This window comes from Amphibalanus amphitrite, unplaced genomic scaffold (genome assembly GCF_019059575.1).
Source record: "Amphibalanus amphitrite isolate SeventyFive unplaced genomic scaffold, NRLGWU_Aamphi_draft 001648F_arrow, whole genome shotgun sequence".
Lineage (NCBI taxonomy): Eukaryota > Metazoa > Arthropoda > Thecostraca > Balanomorpha > Balanidae > Amphibalanus > Amphibalanus amphitrite.
The window spans coordinates 104,643-125,012 of NW_024883141.1; the positions used below are offsets into that span (position 1 = coordinate 104,643).

The following is a 20,370-nucleotide window of genomic DNA, read 5'->3' on the forward strand; positions in this document are numbered from 1 at the left end:
GTTATTGTATGCATGGTAAGGTCATGTGGCTTTGGCCAACGCCAAGAATAACGTGTTTGAATGCTAGCGAACAAACTTTACTTGACCTTTGCAAGTGTTCCAGCAAAAGCAAATCGATATCAGAAGAAAAAGAAATCAGATGACAAATGAAGTACAGTCTTTGCCAAGCCTTCAGCTCTGGGTCGATGCAAAGCGCTAATTGATGATACCGTGAAAGCCTGTATCAAACGTACGCCAATGTAATTTTCAGCAATTCCAAATGTAATTTACGAGCACTTACCTTTTTAACTGCTTTCGAGTGGCTGGATGTCGGCATCGGAGCTATGACGTCATCTACAAGCGACGAACGTTGAAATACGACTGTTCGGTATGGGTGTTTTGGTTTTTGATGTTCACATTAACATAGTACTAGTCAGTAGGTACACCTAGTTATATTGACCCTTTACCAATTATTTGTGCGAAAAATCAAAACGAACGCGGTTAGTTGTGAAGAACAAATAACGTCAAATAACGTTATCAAATAACGTTACGTCAAACTATGAAAGAATACATTTGTTTGCACTGCCGTTTACGATTAAAGCAGAATAAAGCATTCACTTCACGTTGACCGATAGTCGATACCACACATGTTACAAGACACGTCATAATTAAAGGAGTGATTGTGTTTTTAACCGTCAAACATGCCAACAATATTCATACACCGCGGAATTATGACAAAAACGCAAAGAAGTGAAACACAAGCGTGTACAATATAGCTTGGCAACCACCCACATATGATATACTCATAAATATACATACACAAACAAGCACGCATTCACGCTTGTTTAACCCTCGCCCGTATAGGGGGGGGGGGGTCGAACGGACCCCCCCCATGGTTTTTCGCGAATAACTCGCGTAAAAAGCGGCCGATCGCGACGAAACTTTCAGTACCCTCGCGTTAATCAATTTTACACCTACCCTGAAAATTTCATGACCCTGACCCCAATGACCTTTGACCTGTGACCTACTTTTCGAGACCATGTTTGGCCGGAATCGCGATTCGGCGTATGTCGGCTCGCATTAGCCGCGCGTTTGCAGTCTTTTCGTGGTTTCAAGCGTTCAAACATGTGATATGATGTTGCCCCCATGCATAAGGGTGGGTGTCAAGGTCACCTGAAGGTCAAGTCAGGTCATTGACCTTTGGTGACCTCGGTTCACTTTTTCGAGTTTTACATGTTTCTAGGCCAGTTTTTGGAGCTGAATTCGAATTTAGCAACCATATGAACGCTTACGAAGTAGTTTTGGCACCTTCGTAACATGTTACGAAGCTGTCAGAGGCGGTTGACACCCACTAGGAATACCCGGCTGGACCCCTACTGGTTGATCTGACCTGACCTGACCCGACCTGGACTTAATGCATAAAGACATCATCTGTGATCAAAACTAACATGATATTCGTGATCAGCGCCCCGAAAAACCCAATAGCAGCCACACTTTACGACGTTCTAACAGGTCCCGATTTTCCCGACTTTTGGGTCATTGACCTGACCTGCGAGGTCAACCAATGACCTAGGACCTTAAAATTAGGTATCATCGGCTTCCTCTCGTCACGGGCAACACGCTCGTTTTTTCCGCGAAGCTCTAGCTCGATCAGGGGCGAAACGGCAAGGGGGGGGGGTCCAACGGACCCCCCCTTATACGTTCGCGGCTGGAAAAACACCAATACGGGCGAGGGTTAAAGCGTAGTTGTTCAAACATGCAATAGGAAATGCCACCTAATCACACATACCTCGAAAGCGAGGCATTACAGACCCCTAAAATCGGAGGTTTCTGCACGAGACAACATGAACAAAGTAATCACAAGAAGGACCCTGCAGCCCACAAATTTAGACACTGTTTATAGACACTAATTCACGTGGTCACCACAGGGACAAGTGTAAGGTATCACCAATTTGATGTAAGACCCTGGACTACACACATTCATCAAAAAATAGCAATATCATTACATTGACGTCGTAATGTTACGTATTTCTGGGGTTTTACTTGTTGGGAATGGTTCCTGGCTTTAAAATCCTATATAAAAATGCATGCCAACCTCTTGGCAATTATTTTTGGCAATCTAACCATGTACTTAGTCACCTGAAGATTCTAACCATTGAACTGCATATTTGCTAATATCACATTTCTAGGTTATAAAACCTGATCGTCACCCAGCTTTTGATACTGCCCTTGATAAATTGATCTTGAATTGATCACAGCCCGTTATTCTCATCTGGGTAGCGAAGCGGATAGCCTAGACTAGCCAACACGTCTTCACATACATTTTCAACGTTGCTGCGCTCGGCAGGAGGCAGCTCACGAATCCAGTGCAGCCTATCAAACTCTGCGCCTCGCACAGTATCAAAATAATAACTACGTCTATTTTTCTTCTTAAAGATTTCCCGTCTTTTCAAGGCTCTGACATACTCATTTCTGGTCAAACGGCGGAAGGTGGGCGCTCGACCCCCTCTGGTCTTGGGTTTTAGTTTCTGTTGGATAGGCTCGTCTTCGTCACCGATTGCTAGAAGGCGTCGTGGTGTGCCGCGATGTGTGCTGACCAGTGCGGTGTCTCGTCGCCTCCGTATGGCCCCAGCAATGGTGTTTCTTGAACCAGGACGAATGTGTTCCGATACATTGGACCTGTAAAAGAACGCGTGTTCTGTCAGACCTTCAAACCACGTTTATGGCAGCTGTAAGACATTATCGTTTGTAGTAGCATATGCCTCATACATGCATGGATTTTAGTCATATCATACAGCATGTATGTCTTTCTTTTCTGTGCACTGTGCAGCTACACAACTCCTACCTATGTGAAGACGGGTCGGGATTCGATCACCGAATCATTATTTATGTACTGAGGCTCTACATTCGTGCCTGTAAATTGTCTATGACACTCCAAAGGAAAAGTTCCATTTCTATGAAGAAGTAAAGGAAACGTAGCAATCAAGGGGGGGAATATTTACCCCCCCTCCAGCCCCGCGAATCTGCGCCGGGCCGGTGCTCTGAGATTCCGCGCCGGCCGCGGGGTCTGAACACCCCCCCCCCCCTTCTAACTCGACTCCTGGGCCACGTAGCGACACGCGAAAAGCGGCAATCGAAAGAACGTCCAAAATAAGGACGAAAACACTCGGTCATTTTTGGGTCAGGTCAAAGGTCAGGTCACCAGAGGTCACCAAAGGTAAAATGTTGACTATTTCAACATTTTGGAAACTGCCAACGGCTATCTCGGGAACCGATAGATCTACAGCGCCGCAGTAAAGCGCATTCGATAGCCCTTTTACAGTTCTTTCTGATTAATGCTCTCAGATTTGACCTCAGGTCAACGGTTTAGCCTCCAGAGGGCAAAAACTCCAAAAATAGCCGTTTTTACGAAAACCGTTTTTTCGGCAATAACTTTTGACTCAAAAGTGGCATGGCAATACTTTTACCAGCATCGTGTTCATCTCGTCGAGACGCGTCGAAAGAACTATAATTTGACCTAGAAAGGTCAACTTGAAAACTTGACCTTAGGTCAAGGTCATGAACTGACCATAAAAGGTCATGTTGCATATCAGTCGATCCGTAACGTCGAGCCGAACACATCTAAGGCGTTTTCAGCGCTCTAGCACGCCTCTATCAGACGTTATTAGCGAAAAACTGTTAGATTCTGTTCGTGACCTGAGATGACCTCGGGGGCATAACGAGGGGTCACAGCTGCCATTTTCCGGTTCAGTGTGTCAATTTTACCTACATCTCGATGTTTAAGTGTCTAGAATAGCGTTCGTGCAAAACAGACGCTCTTCAATTTTCTCCCTTTGACTTATAATGGAGAGGCCGCAAAATTGACCTGAGGCTAAGTCACCGATATCAAAATTCCGAGATATACATTTTATAGATAATGTTACTCTCATCAATCGCTGAAACTTTCAAGGCAATCGATCAATCGGTGTAGCTATGACGAGCATTCTTATTTTTTCTGAGGTGAGGTCACTTGGCGTGACCTGGTGACCTGACCTAAGGCGACCTGCAGGTCTGAAATTTTACAACATGTGCGGAAAAGATGCACAAACAGGTGTGCCAAAAACGGCAGCGCTCCGCGCCGCCGTTTTTGAGATATCTGCGAAAAACCTCAGGGGGGGGGGTGTTCAAACACCCCCCCCCCCCGGCCCGACGCGGGTTAAGAAGTAAATGACACAAAACAATCAAACATTTATATGAATTATGACCATGGAAAGGTGCATGACTACTGTTACGTACCTCTGCAACCTTCGGGTGAATCGACCCGAACCAGGTGATCCTTTCTCGTCAGTTGAGCCGCCCACAGCTGCGAAAATACTTCTCACTGCTTCAGATATTCGGCCCATTCCCTCAGCAATCCCCTTCACGGTGTTTCGGAGGTGGCCATGCTGATTGCCTTCTGCCAGTGCTGAGAGCTTGTCTTCAGCTGTCGCTATTTGATTCTGGCTGCGGTTGTTGTCTTCTTGTACCACTGTTTGAGTTTCTTCATCTTTGGTTTCGTCAGCGACATCCTGGCCACGGTTTTCGCCAGCGTGACCGTTGTCTCTTTTAGTGGAGTTTCCCGCAGTGTCAGGACTTTTAGGAGCGTCGTGACTTCGGGCGTGTGTTCGAATAAAGTCTAACGTCTCCATTGCTAGCGGCAGCTGCAAAAACTCAAATAGACGCTTGGCCTCCTCTGCTGGTTTTTCCACCAAATCCTCGTACCTGTGTGTACGAAGAAACAAATTCAAACGATAAATAGGACACGCGTGACGGAGAAAAACTATTTTTTACATAAAGGAGACCTGCAGAGACAATGCCACCTTAGAGCTTCCATCTGTTTCCAAGTGAAATAGCCGAACAGTGTAACTCACTTGACGTCTGACTTCTAAAACATGCGACCCTAACAAAGCTAACCAATTTGATTATCGAGTCGATACTTATCGAGATCTAACAGCTATGGTTGAAAACGAACAAAAGCTTGACCTCGGGATACTACAAGTTACCATACAAGAAAACGAAATTTCCGTGGCATTTATAAACTTAGTCTTTGTCGTGGTTTTGACAGTGGTGTCGTTTAGTGCGACATACACTTCTGCCCTTCACGGATACTTGAGCCGTAATCTCCCGAACATATTCAAATGACGTACTCCCTAATATCCATTCCTCCCCCCCCCCCTAGTTTCCCTCAGTTTTCCCCAGTTGTTCCCCAGCTCTAACCTCCTCTAGATCTCAAAGACCCACCTCACGCCCGTCCAGCGGTCACTGCTGATGCTCTGAGAGGCCCGTAAATCAGCTCGGATGTCTTCACACAGCAATGAGGCGTTCCTACGCCATTCAGGCCATGCGTGGTGTTTCGTCAGGAGCGAGTTGTGGATCGCGCGTGGATCGCGCACCAGGTGGATGACCCGCACGTCCAGATCCGTCCGCTGAGTGTGGAAATGTGGATCGTAGTTATGTGTACGCCAGATGAGAGTGTGATAACAATTTGTTATGGATATTATGCTTTGAGCTTGAACACTGAACAGCGTGATTGAGGAACGTTTTGTGCATTTTTCAGCTGCAATGCACGTACCCAACAACTCGCACAGACACGAAATGCAAATGCACATATAGACCTACACCTACCACAAGGATGGACTTCTTTGAAGATGTTCAATTCATAGACAAAACCATGAACAAGTTATCTTAAATGCACCTAGCTAATCGTTTGGCTCACTATATAATCTTGGCCATAGGAAATGGGCAACAAACTCCATAAAAACCCTCTACCAAGCCCCACTCCATCCCTATAAAGTTAACCAGTTCCTGTTTCAAGTACTTACCTCCAGAAGGGGTAAGACTTTTGCCAGCCGGGGTCGGATCGTCTTGATAACACGTATTGAAGTGCTGAGACACAGTGAAGTCAGGTGCGCTCTACTGGGGTCGCGCTTCAGTACCTTGGGCTTCCTCCAGATGAAGCCACGGTGTTTTCGTTCGGCAAACATGGGCGGCAGAGCGTCCAAACTGGGGAACGGGAAAAAACGCGAGAGTGAGCGAGAGTTAGGGAGCGAATTAGGTATGTCGTTCTTGAGATCGTATTGCTTGACTGATTTAGATGATAAGATATATTTTGTTGTATCTTTCTAGACCATTTCACGACCGTTGGGGTGAGAAGTTAAGTTTGAGACTTAAGACTTTGCGTTGATTTAAACACCTCTGCTGGTTCGCCGCCGTAGCAACCACCCTATCCCGTTAGAATTGAGTGTTCAAGTAATAAAGGTCACCAAGCCATCCAAACGGTCTCCTAAGTAGAGACTAGCCTCCACCGGCTTTCTGGGTGGGTTGAACGCCAGCCTGAGCCAAAGCAATGTCATTAAGGATGAGAATAATTTGGTTCTGAATTGATTATAAAAGCGAATGTAAGAGTGAACATCTAGCTGACATGAGGAATGCTTGCAGCCGTTGAATCGAATAGTAATCATTAGCTATTGCTAAGTAATGATCATGATCACTAAGTAATGACGCATCAAGCCTAAACCGGTAAGTATGAGTATAGGAGTGAGTAGTAAAAGAGAGTTGGTACGTCTGATGTTTACCTGATTTCAAACGAATGATGGTAAGAGACTACAGCACATCTGGTAAGAGCATCAATAATTCTGTTGAGGCGGATTGGGGTTCGCACCACCTATATGTACTCGTATCAGACAAAGCAGCTTTCTCAGTTTTTATTACTCGAAAGATCAGATTATTATTCGGTTGACCTGATGTGCGGCTTACGGCTTCCGCCAAACTCACTTGCAAGTAAGCAGGTTGTGGAGGTCGCTTGCTGCTTCATAGTTGTACGGAGCAGCAGTCTTATTGTTGTAAAGATGTTTGTAAAACCAGAAAGGCTCGAAGAAATACAGTGCGCTATGTGGACTTGACATTAGCTGACCTGTGGACAAGGTAACAACGTTTACTTTGCTGTTTCACATTGTCATTGTTACGTCATTGCTTGTGAGTATCAGAAGGTATTGTAGAGTATTGCCTCTGAAACTAATAAGGTGATTAGTTGGTGGAATGGGAGCGCCGCCAAGGATCAGGTATGTCCCATTGATTGCTTACCCTGATGTATTATTTTGAAATTATAATTGCCATTTTAAAATTATTAAATAAATGGATCGTTTCATAAGATTTTGCTGGGCATTGTGTGAATTAATTTAGTGTAAGATAACGGATGTCCTGTCCTGGCGTCGCGGGTAATTTAAGGTTTTATGTAGTTTCGAATGAAACTATGGTATGGGGAGTATGTATGTATGTATGTATGTATGTATTGACGATCAAGAGCAATCCACAATCGGCGTGGCGATTACACTCCGATCGCCAGTGAATAAGGAATCGAGTAGGTGAAAAGGGAACAAAACGAAGATCATTCACCTTCTGTTAATTACTTGACGATGAGTTGACGTAGCGCCGTCTCACCCAGCGCCTATACAGGGATAATCGTATGCCTCGCAAACGGATATTGGCACTCAGCTAGCTTTCAGCCGAGCGATGCATCACATATCAGATGGTTGACCTGACCCCTTACTAACGGTGTCGACAGCACCATATGGTACGAAGACTGTACGATCCTATTTAAAACACGGGATGTGATGACGACAGCTAACCGATTGACCGCTTATTCCACCATAAGAAGGGTCACGGATGGCTACACATCATATGATACGGAGGTCATAGAATTATATAGTCAAGTGAGACTGCTAAAAAGTGTTAGTTATCATCGATAACACAATATGAAATGACTGTGGTTTGAGCACATTTACGATGAAAATGCCGAAAGAAAATAAAAGAAAACTATAAGACGACGATGGAAAGCCTGGACATCATGAGTTGAAACCTGGAGCTCACGTATAAAAGACTGTAGCTCACCTATGAGTCTGTAGCTCACGTATGGATAAAGGTATGTAGCTCACCTAGAAAGCTGAAGCTCACCTAGAAAGCTGGAGCTCACGTATATAAGACTGTAGCTCACCTAGAAAGCTGGAGCTCACATACAAAACTTGATTTCATCTATAATAGTAAGTCTGTATCTCACCTAGAAAGCTGGAGCCGCTGCGCGGTGCTGACGAGACGACCACCACTAGACGGGGACGGGCGACGGACGGCGGAATTATGGGGTGTGGCCGCCACCCGTCCTGTACCACTGACGACTCATCTGAAAATGGGGGATTGAGGTTACCAATGTGGAATCACACATATCAGGTCAGTTGTCCATTGGTATCCATAAAGGGTTTTGCTATGTTCGCAGAAAACAGTAGAAGAGAAATAGGTACAATTCACAATAACCGTTTTCACGACGGCCATCTGGTACACATCTGGTGCATATCTGGTGCAGATCAGGTGCAGATTTGGTCAAATGAGGCTCAGTGTGTCTCTTAGTAGCCATCGGCTAGGGTTGCACTAATTGCTTATATGCCTGCTTTGTCATATTATCAGAGAGATTCATCGATTGAAACACGGAAATATACTCATCAAATAAAGATATTTGCTGTAAAAGAGCTTAGGTGCAGATTTGGTCAAATTAGGTGCACTCGCCGGATAGCCCGTCGTGAAAACGGCTAGTATTCAGTATTGCAACTGACACTACTCGGTAAACTCTCAAGTTTATTATCGAAATAGTTGTTCGAGGATACTATAGCTAGATAGTTACAGCTCTCAATAGTCGGACAAAGTTGAGTCTATCGAACTTTGCACCAAGCATTGCCAGTATGCATATTGCATATGCATGCATGAAATGGCATGACCATTGAACAGTGTCAGCGACGTTTTTGTATTGTTTTCAGGTATTGGTAGGTTTTGAAGTTCAGTTGAACTTCTTGGCACATGCTACGCAATCATCAAACGAGTATTTCAAATGTCCATTCACAATCTCTATCTAAATAGGTGGGTTGCACATTACCACAGCAACAGGCAACACAGACGCAAAGGTCTGTAGTCAGGGGCGTCGCCACGGATTTTTCAGTGGGGGGGGGGGGGGTCGGGTTCCCGGTCTTCGTCTTGATAGGTAGGGGTGTTTTTAGCCACACTCCCGTTTTTTTTTCGTGTGTTGAGAAAAACCTCGGCGCGCAGCGCCACGAAAACAGCGGCATATCTTATCGTATATCACATTTGCATCGGGCATACAAATCAAGCACAGGTCACCTGACGTCAGGTCACAATGTCATGTCAAGGTCAGTTTTAATGCCTCTAAAAACTGCAATCTTGTCATTCCTATAGATTATCTCCTATAAGTCTGAATTTGGTGTAATGAATGGGATTATAAGTGCCAACAGTTCATGACTCTGGGATTTTACATTTGAGAAGTGATTCAGGTCAAATATGTGACCTCACCAATCATCATGATAAGATTTGGGATGAAGCACGAATGCGCTCTGTTTTGAACGAATATGCTAAAAAAGCTAGATACTTTTGTAGCCATGGCACCTCTGGTCATTTTAGGGACAAGGTGCAGCTAATGACCAGTAATGAGTAATGACTCGAATGGTCAGTCATTTGGTCATCTAACACATTTTCGACAACTTTTGATGGAGACGCTGTAGAGCGATGACAGCATGCCTGGAGTGTGTTCAGCTCAGCAACACAGATCGATCCACATGCAGCAGGTTCTTTTCCAGTCAGGTCGACATGACCTTTACCTGATATCAAATTTTATAGTTAAGTTTTTAAGTTCAAATTGTAAGCCATGCGACCCGTTTCGACGAAACAAACACGAAGGTGAATGGTGATAACATGAATATCATACACATTCTTTGAATCATAGGTTGTCACAGAACAAATGTTTCGGCAAAATCCGTCCGCTTATCTGTTTGGCCTCTGTGGTACACAAGCCATAGACCCGAAGTCAAATCTGAGGCGAAGTTGGCGAAAGAGCTTTAACCCGCGCCCTGCTGGGGGGTGTTTGAACACCCCCCCCTTGTGGTTTTTCGCAAATATTTCAAAAACGGCGGCGCGGAGCGCCGCCGTTTTTGGTACACCTTATCATACATCAATTCTACACATGTTGTGAAAATTTCAGACCAAGGTCATTCAAGGTCAGGTCACCAGGTCACTTGAAGTGACCTCACCTCATAAAAAGTTTCAATGTCTGTCATAGCTACACCGAGTGACCGATCGCTTTGAAACTTTCAGCGATTGCTAAGAGCAATAGTATGTACAAAATGTTTATCTCAGATTTTTGATATCGATGACCTAAGGTCAGGTCAATTTTGCGACCTCCCCATTATAAGTCAATGGGAGAAAATTGAAATGCGCCTCTTTTGGACGAAAGACATTATAAACACTCCCAAACACTGAATTACAAGTGGTTTAGACACACTGAACATGAAAATGGTGTTCGTGACCCCTGTTTATGCCCTGAGGTCATCTTAGGTCACGAATGGTATCTAACAGTTTTTCGCAAATAACTTTTGATAGAGGCATGCTAGAGCGATGAAAACGCCTTAGATGTGTTCAGCTCGACGATACGGATCGACTGATATGCAACATGACCCTTTCCGGTCAGGTCATGACCTTGACCTGAGGTCAAATTTTCAAGTTGACCTTTCAAGGTCAAGTTATAGTTCATTCGATGCGTCTTGACGAGAGGAACACGATACCGGTAAAAGTAAGCTTGTACAATGCTTGGGTCAAAAGTTTTGCAGAAAAACTGTTTCCGAAAAAATCGGCTATTTTTGCAGTTTTTGCCCCCTGCACTCTGCAGGCAAAACCGTTGACGTTAGGTCAAATCTGAGAGAATTACTCAGAAAGGGCGTTAATAGGGCTATCGAATGCGCTTTTCCGCGGCGCTGTAGCTCTATTGGTTCCCGAGTTATGCGTTGGCTTCTTGGAAATTGTCGACATTCGACCTGGAAATCGGCGAAATTTTGCCTTCAATGACCTCTGGTGACCTGACCTTTGACCTGACCAAAAAATTGACTGAAGTGATTTCCTCATTATTTTTGACGCTCTTTCGAACGCCGCCTTCCGCGTATCGCTACGTGGCCCAGGAGCCGAGTTAGAAGGGGGGGTGTTCAAACACCCCCCCCCCCCAGCAGGGCGTGGAAAGCCAGGACCCCCAGCCGGGCGCGGGTTAAAAAAGCTATCGAATACGCTTTCTGTGTCGCTGTAGCTCTTATTCAAGCATTAACGGGACGTTGAATCGTGATTAGCGGGCCGAGGTGACACGACGCGACACCGAGCCAGTGGGGTCCAGGGAAGGGGGAGGGGGAGGGGGGGGGGGCGATAACGAGAAGGGTGGAGAAGAACAAACAGAACCACGGCGGCCCGCCGTGGTCGGCCGATAACACGCGCAGTGTGAGCCGAGCCGCGGTGTACAAGGGGTGCGCGGAGTGTTTCTCGCGCGGCGCGCGCGACGAACGCGATATAAGTGCTCGGTTTGGTGTACGGAATGACAGGACAACATCAACGGAGCGACAGGAGACGGACGCAGGATGACAGGTGGGCGCAGCGATAGGCTGCGGGGGGGGGGGGGAAGAATCTAGGTAGAACGGCCACGAGGAGACGGGATAGGGGGAGGCCCGTTCGACGGGCGCTATAGAATTGGGCGTGACGGAGAGGGGCGGGTATCTAGCTGACCACGACACCGTGCGCCTAGAGAGGCCAGCATCTGTGGTCCCCGTCGTGTCATGGCCACGGCCGACGGGTGTGACCTGATCCGTACATGCCGTGTGCACAGGATGACCTGGCAACTGTGGTCCCCGTCGTGTCATGGCCACGGCCGACGGGTGTGACCTGATCCGTACATGCCGTGTGAACAGGATGACCGGGCGACTGTGGTCCCCGTCGTGTCATGGCCACGGCCGACGGGTGTGACCTGATCCGTACATGCCGTGTGAACAGGATGACCTGGCAACTGTGGTCCCCGTCGTGTCATGGCCACGGCCGATGGGTGTGACCTGATCCGTACATGCCGTGTGAACAGGATGACCGGGCGACTGTGGTCCCCGTCGTGTCATGGCCACGGCCGACGGGTGTGACCTGATCCGTATATGCCGTGTGCACAGGATGACCTGGCAACTGTGGTCCCCGTCGTGTCATGGTCACGGCCGACGGGTGTGACCTGATCCGTACATGCCGTGTGAACAGGATGACCTGGCAACTGTGGTCCCCGTCGTGTCATGGCCACGGCCGACGGGTGTGACCTGATCCGTACATGCCGTGTGAACAGGATGACCTGGCAACTGTGGTCCCCGTCGTGTCATGGCCACGGCCGACGGGTGTGACCTGATCCGTACATGCCGTGGGCACAGGAGGACCTGGCAACTGTGGTCCCCGTCGTGTCATGGCCACGGCCGACGGGTGTGACCTGATCCGTATATGCCGTGTGAACAGGATGACCTGGCAACTGTGGTCCCCGTCGTGCCATGGCCACGGCCGACGGGTGTGACCTGATCCGTATATGCCGTGTGCACAGGAGGACCTGGCAACTGTGGTCCCCGTCGAGCCATATCTGGCCCGACGACGGGTATGACCTGACACGTGACGTAACTCGCGAGTATACCCGGCAGGTAATGGTGCGAACTGATCCAGAACAGGCGGGCACGTGTAGGAGAGGGGCGGGTATCTAGTGGCCTCCATCGGGGCGCAGCGGCATTGGGTGAGACGGCAATTTAGTGGTGTCAATCGTAGCTTGAATCTGTGGAATTCCGATTTTGTCCAATGTCCAATTCGGAATTCGGTTGGACAATGACGGCAGGCTTTGGACAACTTTGGACAATCATTGCTACACCTCAGCATTTTTATAAAGCAATCGTGGTTAACACTGATTGGCGAATAGAAAGTTCAGCCTTTGAGATGATTAACACATTAAAGCTGATAAAATACATAAAAAATAGATAACAGTGTTAAGTGTAAACTATTGCGTAGGTTTCGGACATCTTTGGACAAATGGCTGGCTTAAACATTTTGGACGGAAATCGACGTAAGTATTGGAATTGGACGGACATTGGACATACATTTTCTGAAACTAACACCACTAGACGGCATACGCCGAAAGACGAGGCGCCGTCAGCGAGGTGTTGTCGCGGCTGAGCAAATATTGGAGCTTACGACCGGTCGGGACGATAGCGGAGGGTGGGAGAGCAGAGAGGGAGAGTTTGAGGGCACGCAGCTGCGCGCTAAGACAAACAGGTCGGCCGTGCCGAGGCCCAGGGAGGGGAGATGGGGCGTTGGGAGCGGTCTCCAGCGGCGGCTGGGTTCTGGGGAGGGGCCGGTCATAAGCCATTCTTATAAAGAAAAAGGACGGAGGGACGGAAGGAAAAAAAGAACTCAATGAATTAAACGATTCCGTTCTTATTGGTTATCATAAAGGTTCCGTCCCTCTACCCCTCCCCCTTCGTTGTTTTGCTAGGATGCGTTTTTCGTCTAAATGATCAAGAGCTTTAGTAAATGAAACAGGAATTATTTCCTGCAATATTTTCTTATGAATTTCGTCACAAAGAATGCAATAAGACTAAGAAAATACTGTGTGATCGCTATATAGGTATAATAAAATGAGAACCTGCAATTATTTGAGATCATATTTGAATTTTTATGGGACCGGGGGCTGTTGTCTGCTACGATACATACCTAGCCTTGGCTACGATCAAGGATATAATAGATAGGCGAAGTATGTAATATGTTGTAGTCTTTCCTGCTAGGCTAAAACCCACCAAAGATTGTTTTTGCGTATAAATGTGGTAATGAATATGTCTTACTCAGTGATAGGGTGTCGAATAAGCGGTAAGGGAACAACGCATGGACATCCTGAGTTTGCGTGGCGGCTCGGGACAGGCGGTAGAGATAAAAGAGGAGGGGATACTGATAAGGCATCTTATCGCTCTAGGGGACGACGCGGCGCGCGGCGAACGCGCGCGGCGGCTCCGGATGAAAGGGAGGGAGAGAGGGAAGGAGTAGGTAGAGAGAGAGAGAGACGCCGGGGGGCGCAGGTGTTGTTTTGACGAACTGACGCTAAAGAGGGGGAGGGGGAGCGGGGGAAGAAATGGCCTGTGGATCTTCTCTGTGAGTGGGGACAGCGAGGACAGTCCAGCGAGAGCGCTTGAGCCTGGCGGAGTGTATACGAATTTCTCTGCGTGCAAACAAGAACTTTAAGTGCTAACGAGAAGTTGTAGTGCCACGTGACTCAGACCTCCAACCATGATACCAGTCGAGGCGCCAGAGGACACAGGACACAGGCCAGGTGAGGGTGGAGCTACTGGGAGGCAGTTGCAAACAGTAAACACCTACCACTTACTGGATATTGCATCTCAAGGTGTCCAATCCTGCCTGTTAATGTGTATGCCCGATAAACAACGATAGCTGCAGAACGATAAGGTGGCGGTCTATAGGTACTTGGTCTAGTTGGTCTGCTTGTCAAATTGACTAATTTTCGTGTGAAATAACTCCCGACCAATGTCATACAGTTCACATATCGATTAGCATGCAGCCTGAAACACATTTCGCACAAGTTGCTCTCGTAACCAGCTAAATATCGTACCAATGCCGTAAAAAAGCGCTGCTGAAGAGCAGCGCTATTTCTGATGCGTTATTTCTCACGAACAACGCAAAGTCTTACGTCACCAGAGGCGTCTTTGTCTCTTTATGATACGGAAACGCGTCCTTTTGGGTGGGGGTAGCGTCAATCTGGCTTCGTTCTTTTAACGGGTTCCGTCTTTCGTCTTCGTCCTTTTATGATAACCAAATTCCGTCTAATCTCAGAAATGACGGAGCGTCCCTCCGTTCTTTTCTTTATAAGAATGGCCACATAACGGAGGGTGGGGGTGGGGGGGGGGAGGGAGATACACTTGGCTGGACATGTGCGTCGGGTAGATCGAAATAGTCAGTGTCACTCTGCGGTGCAGTGATGATTCCAGACTGGGTGTGCGCGCAGAATAGACCGCCCCAGTCAGTGTCACGACGCCGTGCAGAGATGCATTGTATGTCGGTCGGCCGGCCGGGCGTGCGGAGCGCCGACCTAGACGGGTCGACGCTTCGCTCGCCCGGTCGGTGGTTAGGGGGCACCGTCCGGGGTTGCTTGCCGGGCGGTGCGGGCGGGGGCTGGCGGCCCGCCTGGAGCGCCGGGGAGGTAGCCATCAGATCTCCCCGGCTGGGGAAGCATCCCCCAGCTCTCCCCAGGGCCGTGGACGGCACCGTCCCGGCCTGGCCAGGTGGGCCGCCGATGGTGAGCAGTGGGGACAGTCGTTTGGGCGATCACACTGCCCCGGTGGTGGCGTGAGGGGGATGTGAGATTTCTCCTCAGCTGCATTCACTGTATGCACTGTGTGAATCTAATGGCAATGGCGCTGCTCTTACCTACAACCTACTTAACTACTAACACTGACTGACCACTCTAACAATACTAGCATGTACATATCCTAAATCCAACCCCCTTCCACGAGCAGCGCCATCTATCTATTAGAACTGCCATGTACGCCATCTGTTTTCTGTTCCATGGGCTGTTCTCACTCGCTTTCTTTGTACCTGTTCAAATACACCACCGGTGGGAACCGGAATGAATGAATGTCGGCTAGCCGGGTGCCCCGGGCGCCCCGATTTCGGCTGGCTTTGAGCGCTAGGCGGATTGATATGGTGAGTGTCACGCTGACGTGCCGCGGTGGTTCCCGGCTGGCTGTGTCGACTGCGGTCTTTCCCCAGGGCACGTATCAACAAGAAGGTTCATGTTAGACCGTTTCCAACGCTAAGTCGGAATGTAACTGCACAACTGCAGGTCGTCACTGTCCCGTCGCGGCGGCGGCCGCCGCTTGTGATACTGATGGGTCGGGCTTTCGAATGAGCCTGATCCGTACACCTATCATCCCTCGCCCGTGTGCGGCGTTCTGTTGCGTCTAGCGTGTGGGGAGGGGGTCAGTTGGACCCCCCCCCTCCCCCTGCCGTCCGGCTCCTGATTGGGCTGGAATGCCCAGGTCATCAGACCAGTTTCGGTCGCCAATGGGACGTCATTAAGCTCCGCCAAAGCGAGCCTCAAGGACGTCACCCCAAACGGCCGACTCGTCTCGTCTCGTCTCGGCCGGCGCCGGCTCTCCCCCAGCAAGACAGTGAACGCGACGGTTAGTGTATGTAGGTTGGACCACCGGCTGGAATGACTGGATCCGGTTATATTCTGACCACGTGGTGTGGGCGTCACATTTCTGTTGGCTTAGACCCGGCGTCGGCAAGGCGGTCTAGATGACATTAACAGGGTCAACATGTCGCCAACTGGTCGGTGCGTGTGCATGTCATCGCGGCCTCGGTATGGTATCGATATATACCTGGCGCAATAGCGGCGCCTGCCAGACATGCCAAGTTCAACGCGTATAGCCCAGCAGAAACGCAGCGCGGCAAACTCGCTGACTAGTGCTCGCGTCAAACGCGAAAGCCGGACATGAGGGGAATCTGTGGACCCAGTGGTGCTATTTACTTACGGCCTGGGCGGCCGTAGCGGTGATAAAAGCTACACCGCCGACAAACCGACAAACAAGGGAGGATGGCCTGGGACGGACGGAGAGGAGGGGAGGGGAGGAAAGAGGAGAGGAGAGGAGAGGAGAGAGAGAGAGGGAGAGAGAGGATAGAGGGCGGAAGAGAGAGAGAGAGGAGGGAGAGGAAGAGAGAGAGAGAGAGAGAGAGAGAGAGAGAGAGAGAGAGAGAGAGAGAGAGAGAGAGAGAGAGAGAGAGAGAGAGAGAGAGAGAGAGAGAGAGAGAGAGAGAGAAACAAAAAAAAAGGGGTGCGGCGACAGGGATAAGGGAACGTGCGGCCGAGCGGGCGGACGCGCGGAAAGACGACCTTGCGTGACTCATAACGCACACCGCGGCGCCGGCGCGGCGGGCCGGTCAGGCAAGTGCAAACAGCAGATAGCCCGGCACGGCAGGCTGTGGTACTGCGATTAAACAATCCTAGGCTTGACTTCGGGGGCGTATTCATAATTAGAATCCTACATGATCCTACGCCATCGACAGTGCAGAAGGGTGGAAGCCAAGCGACAGGCTGTGGGAAATGGTCGATGCCAGAGAAACTGTCGTTGGGCGGTTCCGGCACGGGGCTGACATTGGATACCGCGGTGCGGCGCGGGGCCGTTTCGCGAAAAACAATCAGTCCGCCGAACGGCGCCGTGCCGGGGTGACGGCAGCCATTCGGCGAGAGGTCGCGGACGGTACGACACGGGGACCGTTCCGTGCTCCATCGCTGCCGAACATGATAGTGAACCCGTTGAGTGCGCGCGATAAACCTAATGGCGAAGTGCGGCTCATTTTAGATCTATCACAGTCGAGAGATGTCGGGGTCAACGCCGGGATAGACCCAGACGAGTTTCGTGTGACGTACACGTCATTCGACGAGGCCGTGCGGTTGATTTTCCTAGCTGGAGGCGCCGGGACCTTGCTGTTCAAGACCGATGTTAAAAATGCATTCAAACTTATACCGGTCCGGCCCGGCCAGTGGGCGCCACTGGGGTTCTGTTGGGACGGTTTAGGTACTATACTACCAGGTTTGTCTGCTATTTGAGGCTAGAAGCAGTCCACGGATTTTCAATGATTTTGCCACAGGTTTGCGCCTATGTGTTCCAGGATCAGACATCGGACGTGTATATACGCAATTATTTAGATGACTTCTTCGGGGTAGGGCGCGGAGGATCGGACAGTGCCGACGTAGCGTATGCGAGACTGCGAGACATTTGTGCGGAAGTGGGCGTGCCGCTGGCCGAGCGGAAATGCGCCCGCCATCAACACGGATGGAGCTTCTCGGGTTGTGATCGACACAGAAACAATGACCCTAGCGTTGCCAGACGCCAAGCTAGTGGGCATCCAGGAGTTACTAAAGACATTGCTCGGGCGACAGAAATGCACACAGCGGGAACTGCTGTCGGTGGTGGGACGTCTAGTGCACGCCAGCAAGTGCGTCCCGCCGGGGAGGGCGTTCACTAGACGCCTGGTAGATGCGGCGCACCCTGTTAGCGGACCGAACCGCCGGGTGCGGATCACGGCCGATATACGGGCGGTTTTACGGTGGTGGGCCATTTTTGCCGATGTGGAACGGCATTTCCCCCCCCCCCCCCCTCCCGCCACCGGGCGAGTACGACCACTGTATTGTGATGAACACGGACAGCTCACGTCGGGGGATGGGGGCGTGGCACGGAGACGAATGGTGGATGATGGAGTTGCCCCGCGAGCTGCAGTGTGACGTCGCGCCATCCATGACGTGGCTGGAGCTCATCCCCGTCATGGTGGCATGTTTGGTGTGGGGAGAGAGATGGGGCGGGCACCGCGTGCTGATCCGGTCCGATAACATGGGGGTGGTGGGGGTCTGGGGGAGGGGATGGTCGGGGTCGCCACTGATTATGGCGCTGCTGCGTCAGCCCCTGTTCTGGACGGCGTTCCATGAGTTCGCTGTATCCGTCGAGTACGTGGCAACGAAAGAGAACGGCGCGGCCGACGCGCTCAATTGGCGCGGTTCCCGGCGGCTGCGGCCACAGGCGGCCCAGTGTCCGGTCCGGCCCCCATCGTGTGTGGCGGAGTACCATAAAGGAACCGAGCCGTGGAACCCACTTGCTGACAGGTACCGCCTGTGAACCCTGTGAACGGGACACGCGCGCATAATCTAGTATGAATACACATACCCTTGGTTCCTTTGGGGTGTTTGGCGGTGGCTCGCACAGAGCTGGAGGCGAAGATAAACCCGGGTGTTGACGGCCTTTCACAGCCAAACAGGGAGGGGAGTTGATCGGAGGACACGCTAATCAAGCATTAACGGGACGTTGAATCGTGATTAGCGGGCCGAGGTGACACGACGCGACACCGAGCCAGTGGGGTCCAGGGAAGGGGGAGGGGGAGGGGGGGGGGCGATAACGAGAAGGGTGGAGAAGAACAAACAGAACCGCGGCGGCCCGCCGTGGTCGGCCGATAACACGCGCAGTGTGAGCCGAGCCGCGGTGTACAAGGGGTGCGCGGAGTGTTTGCCCACCCACCATCCCCATCATCACCGTCCTGTGGCCATTCTTATAAAGAAAAGAACGGAGGGACGCTCCGTCATTTCTGAGATTAGACGGAATTTGGTTATCATAAAAGGACGAAGACGAAAGACGGAACCCGTTAAAAGAACGAAGCCAGATTGACGCTACCCCCACCCAAAAGGACGCGTTTCCGTATCATAAAGAGACAAAGACGCCTCTGGTGACGTAAGACTTTGCGTTGTTCGTGAAAAATAACGCATCAGAAATAGCGCTGCTCTTCAGCAGCGCTTTTTTACGGCATTGATACGATATTTAGCTGGTTGCGAGAGCAACTTGTGCGAAATGTGTTTCAGGCTGCGTGCTAATCGATATGTGAACTGTATGACATTGGTCGGGAGTTATTTCACACGAAAATTAGTCAATTTGACATGCAGACCAAGTACCTATAGACCGCCACCTTATCGTTCTGCAGCTATCGTTGTTTATCGGGCATACACATTAACAGGCAGGATTGGACACCTTGAGATGCAATATCCAGTAAGTGGTAGGTGTTTACTGTTTGCAACTGCCTCCCAGTAGCTCCACCCTCACCTGGCCTGTGCCCTGTGTCCTCTGGCGCCTCGACTGGTATCACGGTTGGAGGTCTGAGTCACGTGGCACTACAACTTCTCGTTAGCACTTAAAGTTCTTGTTTGCACGCAGAGAAATTCGTATACACTCCACCACGCTCAAGCGCTCTCGCTGGACTGTCCTCGCTGTCCCCACACATAGAAGATCCACAGGCCATTTCTTCCCCCGCTCCCCCTCCCCCCTCTTTAGCGTCAGTTCGTCAAAACAACACCTGCGCCCCCCGTCTCTCTCTCTCTCTACCTACTCCTTCCCTCTCTCCATCCCTTTCATCCCGAGCCGCCGCGCGCGTTCGCCGCTCGCCGCGTCGTCCCCTAGAGCGAAAGATGCCTTATCAGTATCCCCTCCTCTTTTATCTCTACCGCTTGTCCCGAGCCGCCACGCTAACTCAGGGTGTCTGCGTTGTTCCCTTACCGCTTATTAGACATCCTATCACTGAGTAAGACATAGGCATTACCACATTTATACGCAAAAACAATCTTTGGTGGGTTTCAGCCTAGCAGGAAAGACTACAACATATTACATACTTCGCCTATCTATATTATCCTTGATCGTAGCCAAGGCCTCTGGCCAAGGCTATGTATCGTAGCAGACAACAGTCCCCGGTCCCATAAAAATTCAAATATGATCCCAAATAATTGCAGGTTCTCATTTTATTATACCCATATAGCGATCACACAGTATTTTCTTAGTCTTATTGCATTCTTTGTGACGAAATTTATAAGAAAATATTGCAGGAAATAATTCCTGTTTCATTTACTAAAGCTCTTGATCATTTAGACGAAAAACGCATCCTAGCAAAACAACG

General features: G+C 49.8%; 1 protein-coding gene across 1 annotated transcript; it reads right to left on the reverse strand.

Moving 5' to 3' along the window:
• Nucleotides 1-1,720: 1,720 nt before the first annotated feature.
• LOC122374364 lies at nt 1,721-18,208 on the reverse strand. Its single transcript, XM_043353056.1, has 7 exons — nt 18,097-18,208; nt 8,054-8,173; nt 6,772-6,910; nt 5,820-6,000; nt 5,239-5,423; nt 4,255-4,719; nt 1,721-2,658 (listed from the first exon to the last, which is right to left on the reverse strand). The coding sequence occupies exons 1-7, from the start codon at nt 18,206-18,208 to the stop codon at nt 2,232-2,234; spliced, it is 1,629 nt and encodes a 542-aa protein (XP_043208991.1). The 3' UTR covers nt 1,721-2,231.
• Between the last annotated feature and the right edge of the window lie 2,162 nt (nt 18,209-20,370).

What these genes read in the sequence shown, in the direction of transcription:
- LOC122374364 (XM_043353056.1), bottom strand. Translation starts at nt 18,208, where the DNA reads ATGACGGGGATGAGCTCCAGCCACGTCATGGATGGCGCGACGTCACAC. An exon ending in CCACGCCCCCATCCCCCGAC is followed by an intron (nt 8,174 to 18,096) that starts GTGAGCTGTCCG and finishes CCCCATTTTCAG; the next exon opens with ATGAGTCGTCAGTGGTACAG. An exon ending in AAGTCTTACCCCTTCTGGAG is followed by an intron (nt 5,424 to 5,819) that starts GTAAGTACTTGA and finishes TTCCACACTCAG; the next exon opens with CGGACGGATCTGGACGTGCG.